Raw genomic sequence first — 23,076 nt, 5'->3', positions numbered from 1 at the left:
ATTTTAAAGGGAGACGGGTCAGTGCTTCTTTTTCTTCTGTTCTTGTAGGGTGTGCTGTAGCTCTTTGAGGTTCTCTGACAGGAGCTCCACCTCGTCAAGACGGCCGCTGAGCTTGGCGTCGAAAATGTAGGCCCTAATGTTGTCAATCTGCTGCAGCAGCAGTTCCTCCTCTATCATGTCCACGTCGGGCAAAACGCCATCGTTGTCCCCGTCAAAGGGATTCGTTGAGACTCCAGGAGAATTCCCAGAAACCTCCAGGAAAGGATTACCTGTGTTGGTATCGTCGTCCTCCTCAAAGGGGTTCCCAGGTACGGTCTCAGCCTGTTTGTCCACCTCGACCTCTTCATTTTCATCAAATGGGTTGTATTCTTTCTTCCCATTGCTTACCTCTTTGTGCTCCCTCTTTATGTCCTCAAAGAAGGGATTGGATGGATCCTCCTCAATGGGAGTCGAGTCCTCCTCATCGAAAGGATTAAGGCAGGCAGTGTTCTGTCCTTCACCACCAGGTGGGGTGACATGCCCCCCTAAACTCCTCAATCTGGGAGGTGACTCCTCCTGGCTTGTGAGAGCAGGGAACGCTCTTAGAGAGGATGGACTCCTCTCAGCTTTTGGAGTCAGATCCTCTGCTTCAGTGTCTTCCTCTCCTTGGAAGCCCCCTGCCGGATCGATATCTAGAGACCTTTCCCAGGTAAAGGCAGTCTGGGTGGAGCCCACAGTGGAGCTCCAATGCTCTCTCTCCTCTTTTTCCCGAGCTTCCAGGCGATCTAGCTCCCCCTGCTGTAAGCTCTCCTCCTGGGCCAGCTTCTGGGAGAGCACGAGTGCCAGGCTGGTCTGCTGCTGGTCGTATTCATCCTGGAGCTGACGCAAGTTCTCCTCCAACATGGCCACCTCATCTGTCCTCTGGGCCTCCCGTGCCTGACGAAGGAATGACTGTATGTTCTTAATCTGCTGCAGGAGGGGGTCCTCCAGCTCGCTGCTTGCATGGACGGAGTCTGCGGATGGCAACCAACCACCAGCTTTGGTCATGCGGGGAGCTCTAGGGGCCTGTGGCAGCTCTCCGTTGGTACTGGGAGGTAAACGGGTTTTCTCAGACTCCTGTCTCCTCTTCAAGGTCTCCTGGTTTACCTGTTGAGCAGAAAAATGTAAGTAGTATAAACATCTAGAAACTCGTGTGAAAGAACAACAGAAGTATCGGTACAAATCTTACCAGCCTCTCTTGTTGGAGTCTTTTTTCTTGTTCCTGTTTCTTCTTTTCTTTTAGCTCTTCATATTTATCCCTAGTGGGCAAGGACATGAGACCTAATAGTTTCTCCTACAACAAGGAGGACATGAAGAATAAGTGAGTTAAGGGAAAGAAAGGATCAAAGGGGAAGGACATGTGTAGCAGAAATAGCAGCATACTACATTTATAGATATGCAACAGATTAATGACTGTAAAAACACTGTATCGCCACATTTGATGGAGCTTTTGTGTTTTTTCATGCTGAGAATTGTCTGAACTTTACCTGAACAAATAGTGTGGCTGTATAGCGGATCATCCTCTGCAGCTGGAGGGCCTTTGGATGCGGCTGTGGATCATCTTTTGCTTTTAGTGTTAAAATCCTCTTACTGAAAAGAAAACACAGAACTCCATTTGATCTTTTTAAAAACAAGAATGAAGGAAAACTTTTTGTTCAATTTCGAAACAAGTCATTTAGGACCGAAATCTACCTCAGGGCGTCAATTAGTTCGTAGTATTTCTGCACTTCTAGTCTCAGTCCACCAGCAGTGTCAAGGTTGTATGTGGTTTCTCCGGCACTGTGAGAGCATACAGCCATGATGGTAAGCAAGCAATCTCTCAAATAACAAATCCAAAGATTATTTCTCTTATTAGAAATGCTTATTAATTAACTTCTTTTTAATGGGGCTTACTTGAGCGATTCGGCCATTCTGATGTATTCTGGAGCCTTTTCATCCACCTTCTCCATGCACATCCTCAGCCTCTGGCAGGAAGACAAGTTTTAAGCAAAACAACAGGAAACCGCAAAAGACCAACACTGAATGACGGGAAGGATGCAATAGTGTAAACTCAAGACCGCTTGAAAGGAAACAGAATTGGACTGCACTACTAATGGGAACAGATGAAGAGACAGATTGTAAAATGTAGAGATCCTTTTCATTATAACTATGCGACTGTTTGATGTGCCAACCTCGTAAAGTTTCACTACATCCGGCGTGTGGTCCTTCTCTTCCAACTTTTGCTGTCTCTTCAGCAGTATGTCCATACAGTGGTGACAGCAGCGAATCTTCTCGTCGTCCTTTTCCTCCAGCATGGAGGTCACGCTGCTCAGGCTGCTGATGCTGCCTCTCCTGGAGCCCATCCCACTGCCGCCACCTCCCACTGGGGGAGACTGGGACTGAATGGGGCTTCCGGTTACACACAGGGCCTCTCGTGTCCCACTGATCAGCTTTTCTGTGAACGGATAAAAACATTTCCCAGCATTGAGACACATATAGCAAAACTTCAACAAGATATCTGAGGACTTCTTCTAGTTTTCCAGGGTTTTGTTCATACGTACGAGCCAAAGGCAAGGGGACAAACTCCATGCACTTCCTACACATGATGGACCCACAAAGACGACAGTGGTGCCGTCTGTTCCGGATGTTGAACTTGTTTCCACAGTCAGGACAGAATGGGACATCTGAGTCATTCACCCATGACACCACTGACTTCTCAATGGCTATAAAGGAGTAGAAACCCCCATTAATTTAAAATATAAAATAATTAACACTTACTGAGAGGAGTCAGAGTTGTGATGAAAACACATGTGGACAAACCTCTGATTTTGGCGGCATCTGAGTTGATCCTGTCAAACGATGTCAACTGAAACAGCAGTTTTAATGGTTAATAAGTTGGCACAGTTACGCCCATCTTAAGTGTAATTTAAACAACAGCAGGCAGAGATTTACTGTATGAATGAGTTTCGATTTGTTTGTAAGCAAACCTTTTCCAGTCTAATGATGAGCTTGTTGACCTCAATGACATAGTGATCTATCCTGGCTGCCCGGTGTTTTTTAAAGAAGTCCAGGTGACTTCTGGTTGCCCCTACAAAAAGAAAAAGAAAAGAAGGCTCAAAATACCATAATTACAGTACTAGACAGGCTGAAAATCTTCATCTTGCACTGTATAAATCTTCCTGCAGTCAGGCTGTTATTAAATATTGTGGAGTTCTCTTAAGGAAAGAAAACATTCATTTATCAGTCTCTCCTGTGTGTACAAAAAGAGACAAAAAAGAGCCATTAGTTAGAAATAAGATAGATCCTTTTCATAAGTTCAAGAGGACTCTTTGCTATTTAAATTTAACCATACGTATATATGCCCTCCTCTTCGATTGTTTTGTAACAGATTTAAACAGATTTATTTGATTGATTTATATTTGTTTCTATTTTTTGATTGTTTTTTTGTGTTGTATTCTAATATTCAATAGTTTTTTGGTGTGGTTTCCATACAAGCCTGTATGGGTTTCTGCCGCACCCACACATACAGTATACTTTTTATGCTTTATTCCTATGTGTTTTAAATAGTTTATATGTAAACTAAACTAAAAGCAAAAGAGTTCTGGTTGTGGTTGTTTATTTAAAAGGGTTTCTTAGGCATTCTTAGCAATACTTTTTCAATTTCTATCCCAATGATATGACAAACAAACAAACAAAAAGGCGGAGTGGATATTTATTTCCACGCTGTTTCTAGTCTCACCCAGTTCCTGAGGCTCCCACATGTAGGGGTCCACTCCACCATAGTAGAAGGACTCATAACTGCCTGTATCCGGTCTGTCATCTCCATCCCTTTTCAACAGCTTGTCTTTGGCTTTCTTTGCCTTCTGAACCAAACCTGTGCACAAAGAAAATTAGGACACAACTACTTCCACAATAACATCTGCTAATTTCCTGTTTTTATGATCAATCTGAACAGCTGCATACAAAACACAGAGCTCATCCCTTGTATGGATCTGTTTTCCAACCAAGATTCTTCCTGTCTACATTTCATAATTTTCCTGTTTCACCCACTGCCCCGCCCTACTGCAGAATTTGTTGCCAAATCATCCTGGCACCAATTTCCGAACACTGCAGTGCCCTGATAACAAATTCTACTCCGCTAACTGCTTTTTAAAAAAGTCACAATGTCTTTTTTTTTACTAAACTAGTGAGTAAAATATAGTTTCTTTAGATTGTAATGTGCACAACATAAGACTCAAACGGCAATGTGGTTATGAGCAGTCACAGTACAATTAATGGGACTCACTTTTGAGCTGTCCTCTGACATGGCCGTCATCCCCAGAGTGCTCCTCTTCATAGTGGTCTTGGAGTTGGTAGAATGACTGAAGGTCCTTGAGGCACAGAGGGCAAAGAAACCCTTCCTTCACTTCACCTGTGCCCTCAAATGGGGGTGGATAACTGGAGGCCATGCCAGCTGTAGGCTGTGTTTAGGGAGAAGAGATGGAAGGTGGGAGATTCTTTCTTCGGTCCACATGTCATGGGGTGTGCAACCCACCCCATGATAGCTCCATCCCGCCAGAGAAAAATCCTGGGACACTGAGTAGCAGGGGTAAAGCAGATTGAGGCTAGATATATTTATCAAAATCCATACCTGACATGCCAGGTACTTTGGGGGGAATTACCGTGTTTTATTTAACTTGCACCAAAATCTAAAAGAGATACAATAACGTGTGCAATGTGACTTTTATGTGATAAAAACATGGGAGGCAATAAAATAAACAGCATTACACACTAAATTATTTAAGATTGTGAGTCTGAAATAATGACATGTCTTTGTATAATCGGGACAATTGTGGTTATTACACCTTAACAGATTGAGGATAATTATGGTCTAAATGTGCTCTCATGAGTGAAGTAACTCATGTTCACATTTACACACTACATGTCTTTTTCTGAAGAGTCCAAACTACAGACAGTTCTGCGAGTTGCACAAATCTAATTCATCAAACCGTTAACAACGATTACAGTAATTTAACAACATTACAGATGTTTTCTCGAAGTCATGCGCATTAAAATAAGCCTACATCAAGTCTTACTGCTACGTTTTTACCAGGTAATGTTAGCTTGTAGCCAGTAGTTTATAAACCTAACCCACTCAGTCTGCTTGTGTGTCCAACCCACGCATAAAGGGAAAAACACACCCAACTACACACTAAGCGTTAGCTCTTCTTACTGTAAACGAGCACCGTTTTATCAGATACGTGTAATTTTTGCATATTAACTATCAAATAGCTAAATTTATATTGTATTGTAATTTGTATGTAACTATCTTTGTCCGCCGTTAAACCGTGACGTTAGCTACAACATGCTAACAGCAGCTCTCGCTTTCTAAGCCACTGTTTCTTTGATCTCATTGATCACAAAGACGATAATAGATAACTTTAAACTCCACAAAAACAAACACTTGCGGGTGTAATACACACGATGGGTCTTTTATACTTACAAATGAATCCAATAATAACTGTGTGGTTGACAGTCCTCTCCCTGACAGCTCGACAACACCAGCTGCAGCAGCAGCAGCAGCAGCCCTGCCTGCTCATGTGATTAGCATCCAGTTGGTAAGGCAAGAGAAGAGGGACAAACGACACGAAACACACGCGAACTGGGCCATGGAGGACTAAACATGACTATAAGTCACAATAAATAAATAAATACAAGTATAAGTAATAACAGGAATACATAAAAAAACAGTAATTAAAATATACTTAAATTAATACATAAATACATGCCTGAATAAATGTATAAGTAATAAAAGGGATAAGTAAATAATTGCATGAGGGGGAAACGTAGCCAGTATCAATAGCCGTCATTTTTTCTTGTTAATTTTTGGAGATTATTATATCTTTTTTCTTCGGGTTCCTAGCAAGACAAATAAGTGTCTCCATTTTTCCTTTGGATTTAGTGGTAATAATTGTAGGTCAAATACAGATGTAATTTGTCCAAAAATCTTACCTTTCCTTATGAACATCTAAGGGTATAATCCTGAAAAAAACACATAAATACTACAAAGTAATGCATAAAATAAATTTAATTACATATAATAATACTACTTATACTTATAATAACACTTCTGGGCTGATGGCCGCTTACTTTTCGCAAAATTATACGACATACTGATTTTATAAACCTAAAATGCTGAAATCTGTACAAGGAAAATAATACTGGTTCATTATTATTCATCGCTCGGATGATAGAATACCCATTTATTTCCCATAGCCTATTTTTGAAATAACAAGAGTTGACAGGAATTATTTTCATCACTTTTATAATTTCGAAACAGGCCATTTCTCATCTCATAGAGTACACAGAGGTAAGTTTCATAGGCCCTGTACATTTTCTTTCACTATTATAACAAGTGTTTTCACTGTGATAACAAGCAAGGTAACTAGCTAACTAACCTGATAAAGCTAACTGACCTTCCATATTTTGTGATGCATTCACTCCAAAAGCCAGACAGGAAATACATTTTGCAAAATGTAGAAGGCAGAGAAAGATAGAATAGTAAAATAACCATCATTGGAGACGTATTCCGAAGTTCTTCATTTTATCCATGAAAGAGGACAGTATGGAGATAGTGATTATCCACAGATCAGTGGCCCTCAGGACTACAGACCGGTGACCCTGGCGTCTCACGTCATGAAGACCATGGAGAGACTCGTCATGGAGCAGCTAAGGCCTATGGAGCTGAGTCTTTGTGAACCATTCTTAGTCCGGCCCCTCACCTGAGACCAGTCTGCCATGGGAGACCCTACCAGGAGCACTAGGCTCCAGACAACACAGCCCTCAGGTTCACAGGGACACATAAACCTCTCCGACACGATAAGGTGATGGTTCCCGGAGAGTATGGCACAGAAATTATATGGATCCACCTGCAACAGTGAGCACTTAAAGTGTGCTAAAGCTCGCTGCAATAAAGCATGTGAAGAAGGTAATAGTCAGGTTCTTCAGAAACAGCTTGGGCGACCATCCACTAAAACTGCAACTGGATCAAGTACATCAAACGGGTCTACTGAAACCTGTTACACCAGTTCTGCAGCCGCTGTTACGACTGGAAATCTGTGCTTCTTTTGTCAGAAAGAGACAACAGATCCTCTTCATGAGGTTTCTTCATTCAATGCAGGTAAACAACTGAGAGAAGCTGTGCAGAAAAGCTAAAACCAGCAGTGGAAAGTTCAGCTGAGTGCTGCTATAAGTTCAGATGATGCACTTGTGATTGATGTCAAATATCACCTCTAGTGTTGGGTGAAGAAATGTCCAATGCGGTAAAAAGCATGTTTTGAAATAGTCCCTTTTTTTGTTTTACAGCCTTTTTTAATTTTGGGAAATTAATGAAAAATGAAAAACTAGGATAGCAGGGTTGGAAAAGTGAAGAGACCCCAGATTTAATACTTTGTGGAGGCGCCTTTTGCTTTAATTACAGCCATCAGTCTGTTTGGATATGTCTCTGCCAGCTTTGTGCACCTAGAGTGGGAAATATTTTCCCATTCTTCCTGCAGAACTGTTGGAGTTCAGTCAGATTCTGTGGTGTGCGGTGATGGACTGCACTCTTCAAGTCCATCCACAGATGTTCTGTAGGATTCAGGTCAGGACTCTGACTGGGTCACTCTAGGACATTCTCATTCTGTCCTTTAGCCACTGTGTTGTTTTTATGGCGGTGTGTTTTGGGTCGTAACCACCTGCCCATTTTCACGTGTCAAAGAGAGGGCCTCAGGTTTTCCTCAAGAATTTGGGTTTACTTGGCAGCATCCATTTCCCCTTCAATCCTGACCAACTGCCCAGTCCCTGCTGAAGAGAAACAAGCATTTAGACTTGTAACTCCTTTAGGTCACCACGGGCCTCTTGGTAGCTTCACTGATCAATCTTTTCCTGGCTCGGTCATCCAGTTCAGAGGGGCGGCCCGATCCAGGCAAGGTCTGGGTGGATCCATATGCCTTCCACTTCTGGACAACACTCTGAACGGTCCTCAGAGGGATAGTTAAAGGCTTTGAAATCTTTTATATCATTCTCCTAACTTGTGCATATCAACAACGTTATCCCGGAGTTCTTTTGAAAGCATCTTTCCAACCATGGTGAATTATTCTTTGTGTAACCATGCACTGCTAAGAGTGGACTCCTCAAGGAACTGCTGGTTTTATTCAGAAGTAATCAAAAACACCACAGTTGATGTCAGGTGGAGACCAATTAACTTGGGGTGTAATTTGGAAGGTGATTTGTTATACCTGAGAATGTTTATAATGTTTTTTCTAAAAGGACTCATCACCTTTCCAACCCTGCTTTTCTAGTTTTTCATTTTTTAATTAATTTTCAGAAATTTTTATTATTATAATAATTATAATAAAACAAATCACTTGAATGTTGTAAGGCAAAATTTGTAAATAATATGTGTACATATTTGTATGTATTATCATTTCAGGCTGTGAGTGACTAATTCAAAAGGATATCATGACTTTCTATACTGTTCTTTCTATACTCCACTGCAGATAATTAGTTTGTAGGCTTAGTTCACAGCAGACTTAAGGCAAGAGAAGTCCTCACTATGACAGACCTGAAGTTGGTATACTCCAGGATCCTTGAATGTAATGGTGTGCATGATGTACAGCCATCAACACATACCATCAAGAAGAAAATCCCTGCCCAAATTGATGATGTCCAATTCACTAAGGCAAAATGGCGGAGTGTGGAGTGTGCGATGAGGCTTTGGATGATGTAATGTCAAAAACAACTGAAGGTGCCATTCGCCAACTGTTTGATCTCCATTCTCCGAGATGCTATTTCTGCTCAGATGAAACAACCATGGAAATTGGATGGGAAACACTTATGATGCTGAGAGTCATGTGCCCAAATTGCTCTACACTTTTATCTGCAGGGTTGTGGAAGGACTAACTACAAACATTCAGCTAGAGTCAGTGCGCTCAGCTGGTGTCCCCAGTGATGTTCTTGCTATAAGCCAGAATATTCTGTACTGTTTCAAGTCAAGGCGCCAGGTCATGTTCAAGCCAAAACATCAAGATGCACCATTCCGACATAGCCAAGAAAGGCCACAGCAGCTCGCTGTTGTCATAGCTGTTCACCAGTCTACAAGAAGTAAGAAGCTTCTTGGCTTCCTTCATGGCTTTGGTCTGTCTGTGGATTCAGGTCTGGATTGATATATTAATAGGCATGTTTAAACAACTTTGATTTTTCAGTTTTTCAAGCCTTTATGAGATAGGAGAGACAGGAAATTGGGTGAGAGAGAGGGGGGGAGGTCGGTGTCGACCCCTGCGGCTGCTGCCTCGAGAACCTTCAGCCTCTTTACATGGGGCCTGCTGCCCCGAAACAACAACAATTAATTTTAGTTCATGAAATTAGTGATTAAAACCATTGTAATCATATTTAATGGTGCAAATAAGGTTCAAAATATCACATTTGGGAGAAAAGTATAAAAGAAATAGTCAGAAAAAATGGAGACATATTTTTTCTCAAAGTTTAATCAACCAAGAAGACATTCCCAACACTCTCTCTCTCTCTCTCTCTCTCTCTCTTTCTTCCTTCTCCAGTCAAATATATTACTATTTATCTGACCAAATGTGTTCACCATCCTGTCTGTACCCTACTACTTCTGCTTCAGACTCAAAAAATGGCTATTCTCCCAATGTCACTGTCCAACTCTCTTTACTTGTCTTATTGGTATTATCACCACTGCCTGGGCTCTCTTGTATGAAACTAAATGATCACATTTCAGACATACCAACTCTCATTCCTCTTAGATACTTACAGTATGTACTGAGTTCCACGGTTGAGAGAATGTAGTCCCAAAGGAAAGGATTGTCTGACGGAAAGGTATAAAGCAGTGGACATATTTTATAGCCTATGTAGCGTGCACTTACACTGATATAGATTATCTTGGGTAAACCTTTTTTAGGTGGCTAAATTATGTTTTTACCGCTGCCCCAGTTCACAGCAGTATGTTGCTTAGCTTCTCTGCCGGGACCCCTGCCCTCTTCTCCAAAATGGGGGCGTGCAGAAGTCATCTACTGGAGTTAATACGCTGACTCTTGAAGACTAACTCATACAACCCCACTTTAAAATACCTGAAATATCCCTTTGGAGTGGATTCCTGCACTATCCCCTAAATCTAGATTAAAGACATGAAATATTTGACTTTCATTTTATAGTTTCAGGTTACAGCTCATTTTCCGAGGCTTTATCAGCTAAAACACAATTAAGATACCATTATGGAGTATGCCATGTGAACGTGCATAAACCATGAGGTCAATGCTCAATCGTAGTTTTGTGTGCTCCTCGGATGGTCTCATTTCCCAAGTTAAAAAGTAATTCTTCCGATGCTGATGTCGGTTTGCATTAACTTTCATTCATCATGTTTCTACGTAATATGATGTCAAATTGACACCGGTTTTCCCAGTTGTTGATCCAACTACAGTGGAGCATTCACTTGAAATTTCTCAGTTCGGAGCTCATGTTTCCAATTATTCTGGCACCACATGAATGCAGCATCAGTCATGGGCAAATTAAGGTACAATTGGTTGGTCTATCTCAGCAGTTTTCAGTCGTGGGGGTCAGGACCATAAATCTACAGATGATTGAATGTATACGAATGCAAAGGCATTTATGTTCTGTAAAATACAGTTTAATGTAAATCATTTTCTCTTATTATTGTGCTTAAATTGTAAAATCCAGGATAGCTTGACCTTTTCAGGACTATACATGTCCGTCAAGTGAAACAACTTAAAAGAAATATGACATACTAAGGTCATAACCGGTGACGAGCAGTCACAAGTAGACTTTGCTTCATTTTTGAGGGCTCACAAACCAAACCGGTTGGAAACAACTGAATACACCCACATATACTGTAGTTGAATTGTGTTTGTGTGTGTGTGTTGGGGTTCGTCGGCTACATAAACCAGATCCGATAGTGTACTTTTTGAGACATTTTATTGTGACCTTAATATAAAAGAAACTAAAGGATTAAATATATATATATGAACTTGCTTATTGCTTTTGGTCCTTTATGCATTTCAGGTTTTTTTTTTGTTCATGTGCAGAAAATGTGCGTTTTTCTCCTGCTTAATCACTGAAGAAATAGTGCTGGTGTTAAAAGGTGGGTGTTCAGTGGAGCTTCTAGTCTCCATCTCTCACGTGCTTGATGAATAATATGCATATTGATCAGGCCTGCAGATGTGGGCAGCTGCTCTGGTAAATTGAACCCAATTAAAGTGAAAAGAAGACCTGGCACTATATTTTCTATTGAATTTCATAATCATTCTAGATGAGGCTAAGGGAGAGTGACTGCTTTGTTGAACTTAACACTAATTACACCTGGTGGGTTGGATACACAGGTTAATATCCCTTAACAGTGCATTATGGCATGAAATACGGCAACTAAAGCAAACCATACATTTTACCAATGCATTTTATTGTCCAACAAAACACTGGTGGTTAACTTTAAGGCAAAGGTAGCTTTTAATTTACAACAGGTTAAATAAATAAACTTAATCCATGCAATAATATGTAGAAAAATAATCGATGACACATTTTATTTGCTGTTGTATATCCATTATATTTTACATAAGTAGAAAAGAATGAAACAGAAAATATAATCCTCTGCTAAGCTGTAAACAATTCATTGATTATATTTCCAGCATGTACTGTACTGACAAGTGTGTGTTGCCTCACGGAGGCAACAACGCAAAAGCCAGTAGACTAATGCTTTCATTCTTGACTTGTTTTTAAAATAAGTAGCCTAATTCGAGGAATAAATAATACATCATCCAAATAATATTTCATTAATACGGTTCAACATAGGGCACGCACTCTTGTGAAAACCATATTTAGGATAAAGTCAGTTTGGAAGAAAATTACGCACAAACTCTCCAAAGAAACAAACAGCAGATAAATGTTTTGTGATAATGATACAGTAACTTTCGGCCAATAAAAACTGGCACAAAAGATCAAATGATGTTAATTATTTTTTCATTTTTAATAATTCGTTATGGTCACTTCATTTACACATGTATTTGTTTACAATAAAGCAGTATACGCGCACATCAGACTTTTGTTTAACCTACTCTACCTCCACTAAATCCTCCTCGGGCGCAAACCTTTTACCCGGGTGTTGTCTCTTCTCCTCAGCATGACTCTTGTTAAGGTTGTCTAAAAAGTCGAGCAAGAAACTGGTCTTGCTGCAGCTCGTAGGGTCCAATACATCACACGGACTGTTTGTGCCTAAATCCGGACTGGAGTTATCCCAAAACCGTTTTCCGGGGTGCTGACGCTTTTCCAACTCAGCGAGGTCTTCGTCTCCGTCTGCATCCGCATCCCAGTCCCCATCGTCGTCCCCATCCTCGGAATAGCGCTTACCTGGGTGCTGGCGTTTGCTGTGCAGCACCAGGTAACGTTTTCCCGGGTGCTGTCGTTTTGAAAGTTCACTCAGTAGCATTACGGGGTTTTCAGAAATGTGTCCCGTCGTGAAGCGCTTTCCCGGGTGCTGTCTTTTCTGGAGATCCATGAACGAGTGCATTTCGTCTTCGCGTTTGCCCGGGTGCTGTCTTTTTTGAACATCCAAGTACTGTTCCTCCTCGTCTTCTTCCCTCCTCCCCGGATGCTGGCGCTTCTCCAAATCCTCGCTGTATCTCTTACCGGGATGCTGCCGTTTTGTCACCCATTCTGTCTGAGAGGAAGATCCCTCTGGAGGAAGGAAACATTATTCAGATTACTTCAAGATCCTCCAAGTCTACTCTAAGTATCCCTATAGTGCCAAAAATGCGTTTCCCCAGCTTGTCTATGTCGTGCGTAAATTGCGCACAAACGAATGTAGTTGGTGGTCCACATGCCTTGCATCATATTGCACTGGAGGACGATTCTTTACTATTTTCATGTTTAAAACACGTTTTTAAACATTATTTTTAGGATTATTCATACTTATCTAACCTGAAAACACCCAACGCGGCTTAAATTATTACAACTTTAGTTAGACTTTAGTTTTAAAAGACAAATAGCCCAGATTGAAATGTCATAGAAGTGGAAAGTAACGTTAAATTACATGTTTCAAACTGAAAATTTGACATTATTAAATACCCAATGGCACTGTTTTGCATCAAATCAATCGCCTATAGAATTTATCCAACCTGTATATTTTACGCACCGTTTCTTGCGTCTTCATCTTGCATCTTTTTGATTATGGACCTTAACAGGAGATTTTCTGCTCTCTGTAGTATGATGTCGTCTATGGTCCTACCGTCCGTCTCATCCTCAGCGGAGTTGCCCTGTCCTCCAGACACAGTCAAGTTGCAGATCACGAGAGAAGCCAAGATGAGCAGACATGTCGACTTCATGGTAATTTAGTTGGTTGTCTGATGAAGAAATAGATTATGGTCGATGGTAAATATATAAGACATTTAATTAAATGTGTAACATAAAACAATCGGAGGAGATAACCTGTCAAGCGCATTGCAATTGCAACTTTTAAAAATAATTTTCTTTAAACTGACTTCCGTCCTTTAGTTCTCCAATTATAATCCAATTACAGTTGTTATAAAATTAAGACAGTCAACAAAAAACAAGTCAATTTGCATTTGAAACAAATGCAATCGTTTCACTACAACAGCAGCAGCATTTTAAACGTTTCAAACAAATGATGTAAAGTGAACTTCACTAAAACCTTCCGAAATACATTTTAATAAAGCGTAGTAAATTTCACCCACACAGAGTTGATGAAGCAGAGCCACTACCACAAAAGACAGACACATTTACTTCGTGTAAGAGTTTAATCTGAAGTGCGTTAGACTCACCTGGAAAGTATCCAAAGTCTCGTCCTCCCAAGTCTCTGTTGAACGCGATAGTTGCTCTCAGCCTCTCGCAGCAGTTGGTGACCCGTAAAGGCCAGTCTGGAGGTATGAGCAGATAACTTCCCGTCTCAGCATTTATACTTTACGGTCACTGTCGTCACACCAACGCTGGAGTCGTTTTTCGGGATCCCTTGTCCCCGTTGATGTCACTAAGTCGTGCGCAACTGGATGTGTTGAATGATTGCCCTCTAGGGTCCGCTGCCCAATTTAAAAAAAAAAAAAAACAAAGACTGAGTTTAAGATAGACCGCAGGCACGCACCACTGCACGATGTATACGATGAATTCATGCGTAGAAATTGTGCATTTTAGACCTCACAAGTCATGTACTCATACTAAGTTTTCGAATCTATTTTGAGTTGAATAAGTTAATGAATATAATACATATAATTTTCATTGGATAAATATTGTTTAATTTATTCAGATCATATACAGTATATGAGTGTGAATCTATTTACAGCATGCAGGCGTATGTTCTTTCTTATTGCTGTATGCACTCAGATGACGTTAAGCGTTTTACCAAAAAAAAAATTTGAAGGTCTCCAATGGGGGCCAGTAAGGACTGCAGAGAGATGCATTCACATATTTCATAAATACCCTAAGGTCACAGGACTCAGATGGGAGAGCTGAATCCATCTGGTTCTTCTGAGCACCATAGTGCACTTTCTGGTCACGATGTTACACATGCTGATGAGTGTATCAGACCAGTTAACAAGAGATTTTCAGTGAACTCAAATGTGAGAATTAACTGTTTTTCCTGTTTATAATAGAGTATTGTTTTCAGTGTGCTACTAAAGGCTACTTGCCAAACATGAGACATCACATTTTGAAACCAAAGCAAGGGTCTGTGGAGTTTAGAAACTTTTGTTACTGCATTCTGGTGACTTTTAAAGAATTAAATTCACTCTCATAAGTAGATACCCTTTTCATTTTATATTAGATACTTTAAATTTGATGGTTAATTCTCAGGAAAGAATACAGAATTTGCCCCTCTTGCATGTATCTCTGGCATAAACTAATCAGTTTTAATTAATTAATTAAGTCACTATTAGCCCCTGCCTCTTAGACAGTCTGTGCATGCCACTGCTGCTTTCAGCAAACGTTTCCACACTTGTAGTAATGTGACTGCAGCAAATATCATGGGACATTTAATCAGAAAAACTAAAAACTGTAGTTGACACTACAACTTGACACCTGCAGTCCCAGACCACCCACAGACGCTTGACTACTGTACAGTGCCAGAAACAGGTTGTGATAACAAAAAGGGTAATACAGGAGGATTGTGACCCCGGGAGGAAACCTGGAGAGAGCAATGGAAATCGGGAGTAATATAGTTTTTTATTGCCATAAGGTGAACAGGTTTACCTTTCCCGACTTCCTCAGTTGCATATTGCAGTTTGGACTGGACTCTAGGAAGATCCACAGGATGTGTAGTTCAGCACGCTCCCAAGTCCCTTAACGCCTCCTGTATAACGGCAGTAACTACTGCTGATCCGGCGGGGACTCAGACTCAAGGGCGGTCAAGGGTTAGACCCACGCTGCCTGAGGGTCTATGGGCTGCCGTCTGTGTTGTGGTGGTACAACAAAAACCTTCATGGCATTGGCTGATGGAGTGATTTGCAACAGTAAGCTAGCATTGTCTGAATATGATTGTAATTAATATTACAGCATTCTATCAACATTATGTTGTTCATTCATGTTCAGTCTCACGGTTTTGGATGGTACTCAGTGATGCTTAGCAAACAAGCACGAGCAATAGGATGCTGACTGTAGTTCAATAATGACTACCAGAGTCTCTAATAACAAAGGTTTACTGAACATTACACAGAGAACCTTTAAGCAAAGGGCCCGAGTTCTTCCACCTCTGGAACCATTTGGTTGTTATGTTTTGATATTATTTGCTGAGGTTTTAAAATTCAGATGTCGGCTGTCTAAGTCTCCAACTGTCTCCTTCTGTGCAGAAAGGATCAGTTTGACACCTCGACAGAAACACACATGAATCACATGGAAGTGGACGTAAACGTAGAGCGCTGGTCTCAGTTGGACGTCAGGTCAGTGGTGGTTGGTTTGAGTACTGTCATGAGAGTGGGTGAATTCCTCTTTTCACAGACAGTTGGTTGCTTAAAAAGAAATGTGGCTTCTCGTCTTCGTCTGGATTCCTAATAAGAGTATAGAGTATAGAGTTTTTTAGAAACTTTGGCCTTCATTAAATGAGACTTCTTAATCCAAATCTCACCAAAAAACTGTTCTGAAACTATCTGTATATATATATATATATATATATATATATATATATATCCATATCCATATTCATTATGCAGAGTCCCACGTCTACATCTTCTCGGGGAAATCCTGAAAAATAACACTCAGTCATCGGGGAATGCCGCTGAATTGAATTGACCATGTAATGCAATAATTACTTGCTTTCAACATGCTGTCATGTCCAATAATTCAAGTGGGTTTTAGACTCCAGCGGAGCCAGCAGTCAAAAATGTATCAGAGTGGAAATCCTTCTGTATAATGTGCTCTATGATTTTTATTGAATAGTGTCATAAATGCGTAGCTCACTTTTAGCTATAATTTGTCTTATTTTCCTTTGTGAGGAAACAACATTGATGTCTGTTCAACATTCTCTCTAATGTTAGAATGAACGGTTATCCCATCTACATTTGCTTTTTTGATATTGAAAAAACTTTTTTATTTATTTTCAAAAGGGATACTTTTTATACATACTTCCATTTGAAATGTAATACCATATACCATAAAACCGAGATGTTATCTAAGACGGTTATTGCTCCATGAAAATCTCATACCACTGCAACCCTACCCGCCATATGAGAATGATGTCTATCTCTTCAGTTAAACTCAGTTACAGTGTGAAGTAGGAAGAATAATTACCCTTGAGCCAATGACAACTCCCTGTGGTTGTGATTTCTTTCTGCGCTGCATTGCTTCAGACGAACACAGAAAGTGACAGTGGCACAATTAAGACATATCTGATGCATATGGGAATCCACCTTCTTTTGTCCTTTATGTATGTTCATTTCTTCCTATTAAGCCAAGTGTGTAGCGACATGCCCAAAGGAACCAATTAATTGCCCAAGAGAATGTATGTATGTTGGATTTAAAGCAGGTTAAAATGCCAGCAAGTCTTTTGAATCTGTTCGTGAACGTGGCGTCCTGATACGAAGCGATGTAGAACATTTAAGCAAATGGAATGATCGATGCAAGCAGCATTTAGGTTGATAATATTTCCCCCCTTCCTTTTTTTAATCGCTGTAAGGCTTACAAATACAACTCCCTTTCTCTTGATTAATTCTCACTCATCCTGCACACACAAAACAGCTTGCTATCAGAGTCTTTCAGAGCTGGGAAATCATAACAATTAGTATTCCAGTCAGGATTATGTGCCTCATGTACTGAGGAAGAGGACAGGTTAAGTATATACCCTGTGCGGTGGGAGAAAATAATAAGACTCATTAGCCTCCGTCCTCTGTTTACTCTTGCTGGTGTTAATTATATATCTTTTTAAAGTCTTGATGAACTTTTCCAGTGTGTAAAAGTTTCTGCAAAGCATTTCTACATATCATCCTGTATTAGTGTAACTCCGGCGTAAAACCATCCTATGGTCTTTTTTTGGCATTTACTTTTCGTATATGAACTATTAAGGGAGAAATCCGGTAGAGTCATTGACAGCTGGACGTGGCTAACACTGATTAGCTTGGGGCATTACAGTAAAGGCATTAAAACAGCTTTTTTTTCACCACCAATATTGCTAAAAATAACACCAAACCACCATAAAACGAAGCCTCAATCAGCTCCTTCTTCTTGGATTGCATTTTTCAAAACACTGTTTTAATAAACTCCGGGTTCACTAACTACATTGTTGGTGCTTCGTTTTATGTGTAAGGACTCTTATCATGCTACTGAAGAGGTTTGGTGTTATTTTGTGCAGCATTAGTGGTTAAAAAAGCTGTTTTAATGCCTTAACCGTACTGCCCCGAGCTCATGTTAGCCCCGTCCGGCTGTTAGCGACTCTACCGAATTTCTCCGTTAATAGTTTTACACTAAAAAAACTGTCTCGGTGGCTTATCTGATGTATGTAAGTGCCGAAAAAGACCATGGGATGGTTTTGCGCCTGAATTATACTTTAAAGGGGACATATTATGCTTATTTTCCACATTCAAACTTGTATTTTGGGTTTCTACTAGCACATGAACGCCCTTAGATCCTGTTACCTGGCTCCCCAGGGTGCAGCTTATGAGACCAAAACATTTTCCTCGGAAACTTTGTGCTTAATGACCGCTGCAGTCTTCAGTGTAATCCTTGCTCTTTCAGTACTTGGAAGTCAAAAGCAGCTGTGGTGTAGAAATGCCTTCAAAGAAAGAAAAAAAACACCACAGTGGAATTCCAACATGAGCATTACACAAACACACACACACACACACACACACACACACACACACACACACACACACACACACACACACACACACACACACACACACACACACACACACACACACACACACACACACACACACACACACACACACACACACACACACACACACACAAACACACACACACATTGACTCAGATGTGTATGTTTCAACATTGGAGTATACATATGAAACTTTAATGTTAACGTTATTGCTAGACGTTAAAGAGATCTGTAGAGCCATGGGGAACTGCAGAGTCATGATAATTATCCGTGGGTTCATCATCTGACCCATTAATATTCAAATATTTATTATGTCAGGTTTAAATGGACAATTATGTGGTCAGATGGGTAGCAGGATGGTTTACCATCAATGAAGTTTATACTGTTCCAAAAACATATAGTACTGCAGTAAGCCACAGTGATGAACAATGCCTCTTAGCAGCTCTAAGTCAAAGAGAGACATCCTTGCATGACTTACTGCTTAATAATTCTCAAGTATTTCTTTCAGGGCTTGGAATGAAGGATGTTTTGATAGCACAAAAACATATGAGTTCAGAAAAGGAGAGTCAGTAAAGAAAAAGTCCTCACAAAGTTCAATGAAACTCACTGAAAGTGGAGAGTGGATAAGTAAACAGGTGAAATTAACACCGCTGTGTTCACAGACACTTCAGGGGAAAACAGCCAGAGGTGGCTGGTTAAAAGACAAGACATCTGAGGGACATGAAGGAAGCGTAGACTAGATGACAGACAGGAGGAAGGCAGACACTGGGAAACGAAGCGACACAAACAAATAAATAAGCAAATGAAAAAGTGAGTGCGTATGGATGGTGTGATAACCCTCTCCCCTGAAAGTGACATAGGCCTGACAGGGGTCGCTGCAGCGTGGAATGAGTGACAGCTTACAGGGTGCCCTGGTGGAAAACGCTGGCTTGGAGTGTATCTGTTCGGAGGGGGAGTATGTCACAGGTCAGGACTCAGGACAGGCTTTAGTGGCCAGCTTGGTGGCTTTGCATGATAATATAGTGCAGAAATTGAAAGGAAAACTTTTCAGAAGGGATTGTTTCCAGTTGAAATAGTTTGTCATGTTCCTTCAAATGCTGGTTATTGACTGGTTATTGACTGTGCATGATTGGTTTTGAATACATTTTTCTTTCAGTAGACGTATTTTTGGAATATTCAACAGACAAATCATGCGGTACATTTGGTTTATATGGCTGTAATTTATTTTTGTTGATACCGAACTACACAAAAGAATGTGCGTTGACCTGAGGTGATTGTTTACCTTTATGCTCTGTCAGAGAGCTGTGCTGCTTGAAAGGTTGGAGCTGTTGGTGAATAATCTTTGACCTGCAGTGCTTAGTGGGTGTCCAGATTAAATGATGAGAAAGTAGGGGGTGAGGGACAGGGGCAATTTGCATCACTGGAAATATACATATGTAAATATCAAAATGAGCTCTTAAAGGGCTCACATAGTGGGTGATTTTACACAAGACCCCCCGCCCTACCCCACCCCGCAGCTATTTATAAAAATAACAACACTGTCACAAGACCTTTGATCCATCACAGTGAGGACAATCGTGCACACTGCAGCAAACAAAATGTCTGCAAAGGGTTCTGTGGCATCAATGGAACCTATTGTTACACAGCTAACCCTGTAATCCATGGCTTTATGTCAACAATGTGATAAATCTAGAAGAGAAAGAGAAAGATTTAGAAAACCATCTTTTAATTAAGCAAATTTAATTAAGTATGAGCTCTTCTCACAGTAGGATATTGATTTATCCCTTCATATGCATATTTACAAAAGTTTTATTCATTTCTCACAAGTGCCAAATCCGTTCATGTACATTGGATATCAGAAAATGCCCCCCCCCCCCCCACACACATTTTGTGCCTCTGAATCAAAAATCTCTGCTCAGACTCTGAAAGCTAGCTTTATTTCTGTTCCCATATTGACTTATTTCCTCATTTTTCATCACATAGAACAGTAAGCTCCCAATACGCACACTGCAGGAGGAAGGCAGTATTTTGCATTATTTATTTTAAAATTTCATCTTTGTCTTTGGCTGTGTGTCTGTTGCCCTGAGAATCCCATTATCTCTCAATAACCTGTGAGGCGTCTGTGTGTTTCTTCAGCCGGAGACCATGATTAGTGCACTACTACCACATGCTACAACTCACTTATCATCACGCGCCCTCTCTCTCTCCCTCCGTGTCTGTCTTCCCTCGTCTTCGCAGCCCTCCATCACAGTCAGGTAGTGTCTGGGACCAGCCGTAATCATGCTAGATTGAGATGATCTTTCAGTCTCACGGCCGGCTGAAATGGCAGATGTGAGGTTTTAAATATTCCATTCCTTCAGGAGTGATGAAAGGAAAATTATTTCAAGCGGGGAAGAAGTTCTATAAAGTGTCCCTAATCAGAGCACTGCAGACAAAAATCTCCATTTTATGAAGTCATTTTGTCTATAATCCAGTCCTCAAACTCCTATTTTCTTAAAACAAATTAAAAGAAAAGATTATTTCAACCTGTCAGACTGATAATTATACTGAGCCTGTATTGTTCAAAGATACTCTCTCATTTAGAAAGGGTGGAAACCAGTCGATGTGGTTGCAGGCTGAAACAGTTTTATAATAGAGATTTATATAATAGATTTTCACTTTTTTTTTTAAAGGCCATCGATCTTTTCCAGGTTCTTCAAATGGAAATGTCCACTCAGCAGCTTTTTTTCTAGTTTTAATCCGGTTAACAGTAGTAGTATTTTTACATTTAAATCCATGTCTCTTCTCTTCCTGTAAAATGTTTGATGACTTATCATGCACTCATATGAAACAGCACTTCAGCGTTTGTCTTACTTAGCCAAACCACAACCTTTTTTCTAATCCTAATGATCACGTTTTGTTGCATAACCTTAATTGACAACAAATTGACTGTTGTGTCAGACAGCGGCCCACTTCTGGTTTCTTAATCACAAACCTGCTGATGAGAACGCGTTGAATATTTGTTTGCTCCTATATTAATGCTCTATGTGTCGAGTACTGTCCTATTAAGAAACTATGCTTTTAGGACTCAATAATAGAAAAAAAATACTTGTTAGAATTTGGGGAATCACAAGACTAAAGTCCTTTCAAGGTGAAACAGGTCGCTCATTTTTAAACCAGTATAGACCTGTTAGACAGGCAAGATTTCAGAGACTGCAAATTGAGTAAGAGAAATATTGCCATAATGCTCTGATATGAGATGTGATAAGGCTCTTTATATTCTCATCCCCGATCACTATAAGTTTTTAGTCCTGGTTCCTGTGCCTATCGTCAATCTCTGAACTTATCCCACCTTATCTAACTTCAGATTTCCGAGCCTCCAGATATTACGGAGGTTTAGACTTTCGAACCTTAAAGCAAAACTACTAAATTATCCTTCATGAGGAAATACTACCTTCAGAATATTTTACATGCATCTGAGAGAAGTCTGGCATTTTCAGCCTTTTGTGGTCCCAAGTGGCTGTGTGGGATGTGTGAGAGTGTAACAGGATAGTGTTGTGCTACTGGTGTATCACAATGAGAAAGCTGCAGCTGTGAGGTGTTTAGCCATTACACGAAAACCATCCATCTTGTGTAGGTAACCAGGAGGGATCGCACGTATACACACACACACACACACACACACACACACACACACACACACACACACACACACACACACACACACACACACACACACACACACACACACACACACACACACACACACACACACACACGCACACACACACACACACACACACACACACCCTTCTCTAGTATCCCACTCTGATGCCTGCAAAGCATATTAAAAGTATATTTATCACCAAATGTAAATGCCATAACATGCAAATGCTGTTATCTTCTTCACCATCACCTTCCCTTACACATGATGGAGCAGTTATGTCGTATTTATTGTGCAAACTACTTCAGATACACAATTAGCCTTTTAAATATTAGAGAAATGCAGGAAGCTGTTAGTATCACATTGTCCTCTGTTTGTTTTCAGTCAGCATTTAAACAGGGTATTTTTAATCAATAATAAATGTACAACTTGGTGTACTATGTTGTGCTACTATTATTAGTTTAACTTTTACATCCTCAACTTTGTCTACTACTCCCACTATCGTTGCGGTTACTGCTACAACCACTTCTACTATCCACCATGTTCTGCCATTTATTTGGGTCCGGTTGCCATGGTATTAGGCTTTGCAAGGTACCCCACAGGTTTATCTCCTGAGCCACATCCTCAAGCTCTTCCTGGAAAATCCCAATATAGTCAAGTCAAGTTCCTAAACCAGTTGGGATACATACTCCCTGGTCCTGTCCCAGCCTCCCCTCCCGGTTAAACCTACTGTTAATCAGATACCTTGCTTTCACTTAAATATTCTTTGCTACATAGTAAAATGAATCATAAAAGACAGCAAGATTGGAGCTGTGTACTGTAGCTTAGTTTCCATGCTCAGTAACTAAAAGTACAATGTTGGACACCACAAGTATCTGTCCTTGAAGAAAAGAGAGCTTATTGGTGTAATGTATTGGTGGGGAGATGTGTGCACAGGAGTTCACAGGCAGCAAAGTTTTGGGCATGCTTGAGCTTACAGATGCACTTTGCAGGTGGCCAGAGAAGAGTACACCAATCAATTCTTGATGTTATAAAATTCAATAACACTGTGTAGTGTACAAGTCTGGACAAGTCCTTACTTCAAAAACCAACAGAAAGAGTTGGATTCGTA

At 40.4% G+C, this 23,076-nt stretch overlaps 2 protein-coding genes across 2 annotated transcripts; both read right to left on the bottom strand.

The window, feature by feature from the left end:
* On the bottom strand, positions 1-5,579 carry rbsn (rabenosyn, RAB effector). Its single transcript, XM_083920048.1, has 12 exons — positions 5,480-5,579; positions 4,283-4,572; positions 3,737-3,871; positions 2,985-3,085; positions 2,818-2,863; positions 2,559-2,720; positions 2,190-2,452; positions 1,912-1,982; positions 1,711-1,797; positions 1,506-1,608; positions 1,208-1,312; positions 1-1,125 (listed from the first exon to the last, which is right to left on the bottom strand). Exons 2-12 carry the CDS (start codon positions 4,443-4,445, stop codon positions 19-21), a joined length of 2,343 nt encoding a protein of 780 aa, XP_083776174.1. The 5' UTR covers positions 4,446-4,572; positions 5,480-5,579; the 3' UTR covers positions 1-18.
* A 6,518-nt stretch (positions 5,580-12,097) lies between these two features.
* Positions 12,098-13,367, bottom strand: trh (thyrotropin-releasing hormone; the record flags this gene model as incomplete). The annotated part of the gene is made up of 2 exons (XM_083919946.1): positions 12,098-12,720; positions 13,178-13,367. 2 exons carry the CDS (start codon positions 13,365-13,367, stop codon positions 12,098-12,100), a joined length of 813 nt encoding a protein of 270 aa, XP_083776072.1.
* Between the last annotated feature and the right edge of the window lie 9,709 nt (positions 13,368-23,076).

Source organism: Echiichthys vipera, assembly GCF_963691815.1.
Source record: "Echiichthys vipera genome assembly, chromosome: 9".
In the NCBI taxonomy this organism is placed as follows: domain Eukaryota; kingdom Metazoa; phylum Chordata; class Actinopteri; order Perciformes; family Trachinidae; genus Echiichthys; species Echiichthys vipera.
This window is presented reverse-complemented; position numbering and strand designations above follow the sequence as displayed.